This window comes from Triticum aestivum, chromosome 4B (genome assembly GCF_018294505.1).
Source record: "Triticum aestivum cultivar Chinese Spring chromosome 4B, IWGSC CS RefSeq v2.1, whole genome shotgun sequence".
Lineage (NCBI taxonomy): Eukaryota > Viridiplantae > Streptophyta > Magnoliopsida > Poales > Poaceae > Triticum > Triticum aestivum.
This window is the reverse complement of record NC_057804.1, coordinates 516535459-516539875: the sequence shown is the minus strand read 5'-3', so window position 1 is coordinate 516539875 and position 4417 is coordinate 516535459. Positions and strand designations below refer to the sequence as shown.

The 4417-nt window shown below is 55.2% G+C and overlaps 1 protein-coding gene across 2 annotated transcripts; it reads left to right on the top strand.

Annotated features, from left to right (window-relative positions):
- Positions 1-448: 448 nt before the first annotated feature.
- LOC123093013 (glucan endo-1,3-beta-glucosidase 1) lies at positions 449-4055 on the top strand. Of its 2 annotated transcripts, none has more exons than XM_044514889.1 (5): positions 449-766; positions 1725-1834; positions 2332-3276; positions 3367-3394; positions 3482-4055. In XM_044514889.1, exons 2-5 carry the CDS (start codon positions 1765-1767, stop codon positions 3831-3833), a joined length of 1395 nt encoding a protein of 464 aa, XP_044370824.1. In that variant the 5' UTR covers positions 449-766; positions 1725-1764; the 3' UTR covers positions 3834-4055. The 2 variants fall into 2 exon arrangements, with proteins under 2 accessions (XP_044370824.1, XP_044370825.1); XM_044514890.1 differs by having other exon boundaries at positions 450-766; positions 1728-1834.
- The last annotated feature ends 362 nt before the right edge of the window (positions 4056-4417 follow it).

The window sequence follows — 4417 nt, the reverse complement described above, 5'->3', positions numbered from 1 at the left end:
AACATTCTTTCAAATTATGTAGGATACTATCGGGCATGCCAACCTATTCCTGCATTTTTTCTATTCCTTCATTTCGACAATCCTGTGAATCAAAGAGGCCATGAATGTCAATAGTAGTACAAGGGATATAACGTAGAACGTGCATGAAACAATCTCGATCTTTCGGCGACACGTACGGGCCAGCGACTGACGCCACGAATTAGCGACCGACCACGTCCGACACGCCGCAACCCCAGCCATGAAAATCAAAGTGACAGCATGCGCCCGTGCGCAAATGGCACACGTTTAACGGACAAGATGACGGCGGACTACATACACACACAAGGCACAGTCAAATATAATCTCTATCTCTTTATTCCTTCCTTGGCCGTGTGCAGTGTGTACGCTACGCGCACAGCCAGCCACACACAAGTCGGCAAACACTTCTCTCGCGGCCTCGCCGCTGCGCTGCACCACCTTGGCATCTCTTGGTCGCGGCATCGCCCAATCACAGTCAGCCGTGTGTGTGTGCGTCGTCTAGCGTACATCAGCGCGGGTGTGGTTGCCCAGTGCGCATATAAAAAAGGCCATGCGCTTGTGCTCACATGGTCATACATACAGCCCCGAGCGAAGGCCTCTCCCCGCCGCGGACTGCAGGCTCCAAGAAGCACGAGGATCGATCCAGGGGTCTAGTTAAGCGAGCGTTAACAACTTCTCGTTTCCATACACACAATAGCTTTTTGTGCGGGAGAAGCAAGCTCTAGCTTCCTGGGGCCGGCCAGTTGAGGTATGTACGGCAATCATCGGCAGTTCTTCCACTGAATTGAGCTTGCCCTTCTTAAATTCTCTAGCTTGTTTTGAGATGTGATTCCTTCTCTTTTAGCTTCACAATTAACTTCAATTCAACCGCTTTCCACATGAAGAGGTTAGATTAGATTGCCCGATTGCTGCTTTGTACTAGGATTACTTTCCTTGAGCATTTGCAAGCAGCAGGGTAGCCAAATTAAGCTTAACGGTGACGGGAAGAACCAATCCAATCCAACAATTGTGTGTTTTTTCTTCGTCCATCCATCCACGGAGCTTACATACCTCGGCTAGGAACGAAAATAGCAGGATATATTGTTAGTTAAGAGCAGTGTTTCCTTTCCATGAACCACCCGTTTGCAGTATTACTCGAAAAGAAGTTGTTGTTAGCTAATCAGGAGCTATAGCTTAACCAGTTAGTTACTCTAAATCGCCAAGCATACTTGTTAGGATGGTGTTAGGTGTCTCCGTTTACCCACCAAATTGTGTTGGGCGGGTGATAAACGCAACTGTCCTTGGACTATGCATGTGATCGTGGCCCTGTCAGATGTTGACACTTTTGATGGAATCGGTTGATCGGTCGGTGTCACAAGCGGACCAAAGTGTTCCACTCCATCTTCTTCTCCTCGATCAATTGTTGTTTCCTTCTTTCCGTGTGGCGGCGTGTCCTGTCCTCCTGTTGTAGCACTAGTGTTGCTGGTGACGATCCATCTGGAAGCATGCATCATGGAGCTCAAATAATGCCGCAGGCCCGCGTATACATCCCATGCTTGCCGGAAAATAAATAGGAATAGTATTCCAAACCGTGTCACGATCGAAGCCACGATAATTCACGGCCTTTCCTTACGGCCGGAATATATTTATGGACAAATTGCAAAAATTCGTTGTTTGTACGGGTGTATATATATTCTGACATGTCTGCTGCCTCGAGTTCGTTCCAGCAGGCGTTTGCATCGTCGTCGCACGCAGGGAGAAGCTCCAATGTTGCGCGAGAGATGGCAGGGATGCGTTTTGGTCCTCGTCCTTCTTCTTCTCTCCAACGCGGCGTCAGGTATGTGACTAGCTTAGGCCCGTGCTCCGGTTTCAGTTTCAGTTTCACTGCCGTGCTGCCGGTGCCGGGTTCCATTCAGGCCTTCCTTTCTGTCGCGCGCCCAAGATTCGTTACTTAACTCGACATACATTCCCGGACGTACGTACGTACGTAGAGCATCGTGGAAAGAACGAACGATGGAAAGACAGAACAGAAAGGATGTAACATGGCGGCACTACATGAGGTGGCGTCTTTTTCCAAAGACGCGACGGCACGGCACACAGACAGGCTTCTATTTTTCGTTTTCGTTTTCTTGAAAGCGTGCAGCAGCACAAAGGGACTTTTAAGCTGCGATGCGATGCTTGTGCGCTCCCTTTCCGGAGTCTTATCTTGAGTTGAGTGACTCATGAGCAAAAAAGGCGAAAGCAGACGCGACACGCGTACATGCTAGCTCATCGTGATCAAACGAGAAAAATATTTACTACAACTGAACTCAAATTTACCGTGATGATGGGCAGGCACTTCTCTGGGGGACGACACGATCCTCCCCACGGAGACGGAGGATTCTCCGTCGGACCTGGCGAAGATCGTGCACTCGTCTAAGCAGACCAAGCGGGCGCGCGTGTGCGGCGGAGCGGACCACCGGCTGCTGCGATCCCTCGCCGACACCGGAGCGGAGGTCATGGTCAGCATCCCCAGCTCGCGGCTGCAGCACATGGCCGAGTTCCGGGAGGAGGCCCGGCTCTGGGTCGCCGCCAACGTGGCGCCGTTCGTCCCGGCGACCATGATCACGCACGTCCTGGCGGGAGACGACGTCCTGTCGTCCGGCTCTGGCTCTCCCGGCGACGCCTACTCGCTGGTCCCCGCCATGCTGAACCTCCACGCCGCGCTCGTCGCCGCCCGCCTCGACGGCCGTGTCAGGGTGTCCACCGCGCTGTCGTCGGTCCCGCTCGCCCCGTCCTGGTCCGCCGGCGTCGCGGGGCTCGTCCTGCGGTTCCTGAGCGAGACCGGCTCGCCGCTCTTCCTCAAGCAGGCTCACGCGCGGGAGGCCGCCGCCGACGACGCCAGAGTCGCCGACGCGTACGCCGCGATGCGGGCGCTCGGCTTCTCGGGCATCCCGCTGATCGCCGCGGAGCCGGAGGGGCTCGACGGCGCGCTGGTGTACCGCAGCTACTCGCATCATACTGCCGGTGGGGGCGGCGGGAGGCGGTCGCTGGCGTCGGGGACGTTCTGCGTGGCGCTGCAGAACGCGGACCCGACGGCGCTGCAGGCGGGGCTGAGCTGGGCGTGCGGGCAGGGCCAGGCCGACTGCTCCGCGATCCAGCCCGGGGGGGCTTGCTACAAGCAGAACAACCTGGCGGCGCTGGCCTCCTACGCCTACAACGACTACTACCAGAAGGGCTCCAGCACCGGCGCCACCTGCTCCTTCAACGGCACCGCCACCACCACCACCACTGATCCCAGTAAGCAGCAGTCTGGCACAGCTTCTTCGATCTCCTGTACCACCATGGATGTATGTTCTCTGATTCTTTCATGTTGATCGCTCGCTGCAGGCTCCGGATCGTGCGTCTTCGCGGGAAGGTGAGCACCATTTCTCGCGACACTCAGCATATTTCTGCTCCAAGATCACTTCAAAAGTCTGACACGGTATCGATTTCATGGTTGCAGCTCCATGGCGGGAGGCTCCAACTCGAGCGTGCCGAGCGCCAGCCCTCCGACGAGCCTCGCCCCTCCGTCGGGTGGCCTCACGCCTCCGGTCGGCTCCAGCCCTCCGTCCGACTTCGGGCCCCCTCCGACCGGCTTCGGCCCTCCCGCGGGTGGCTTCGGACCCCCGACTGGGTTCGGTCCCCCGTCGGCGTTCGGCCCGCCGGGGAGCTTCAACGGGAGCGGGACCTTCGGGCCAAGCGGCACCCTCGAGCCTTACGGCATCGGGTGCCGCCACGTCGCCTCTTTGGCTGCCTCCACTCTTGTGTCCGCCGTTGTTCTTGCCGTCCTCGTCGCGTCGCCCGATCTGATGTAAATTATGTGTGTGAATTTGAATTAGCTATAGAGAGATCACGCGCGTTCTTGCCGTCCTCGTCGCGTCGCCGGTCGGGTGTCACCCTGTCGCCCGACAACTCCATAGTAACGTGCAGCAGCGTTGTAAAATACTACAATCAGAACAATATTGTAATACGATATACTAGTACAGTGGGCATACCGATTACATTGCTCAGATCAGACAGTTTCTGAGCGCAAGCTATTTTTGCAATTTTAATGGCAACAACGTAAAGCAAGCTATTTTTGCCACACCGCTACTACAAGACCAACTTAGTGGAATAGTGGTTAACTGTCCGGGTTGGGGATCCGCATTAGCACTACTCTGACTTTGGCGACTCTGTGCTTGAGCTTGCAGCAGAGCCTTGCTCCGGTGTCTCCTTCTCAGCCCCACTGTTTCCAATGCCTGTCCAATATGGCAATATCTCAAAATCTGAAGCGTATTCAACTGTAGATATTAAATAGCATATGAATAAACAGGGACAGAAGGTAGGCCTTGGCATCGGCAACACTCGGTACATTGCTTGCAGGAAAAGCACGGTAAGAAAAACTGAGATGAAATATCAA

Bases quoted from the DNA above. Each gene is read 5' to 3' on its own strand.
- LOC123093013 (XM_044514889.1), top strand. From the start codon at position 1,765: ATGTTGCGCGAGAGATGGCAGGGATGCGTTTTGGTCCTCGTCCTTCTT. The intron at 1,835-2,331 runs GTATGTGACTAG...GATGATGGGCAG, and splicing joins TCTCTCCAACGCGGCGTCAG to GCACTTCTCTGGGGGACGAC. The intron at 3,395-3,481 runs GTGAGCACCATT...TCATGGTTGCAG, and splicing joins TCGTGCGTCTTCGCGGGAAG to CTCCATGGCGGGAGGCTCCA.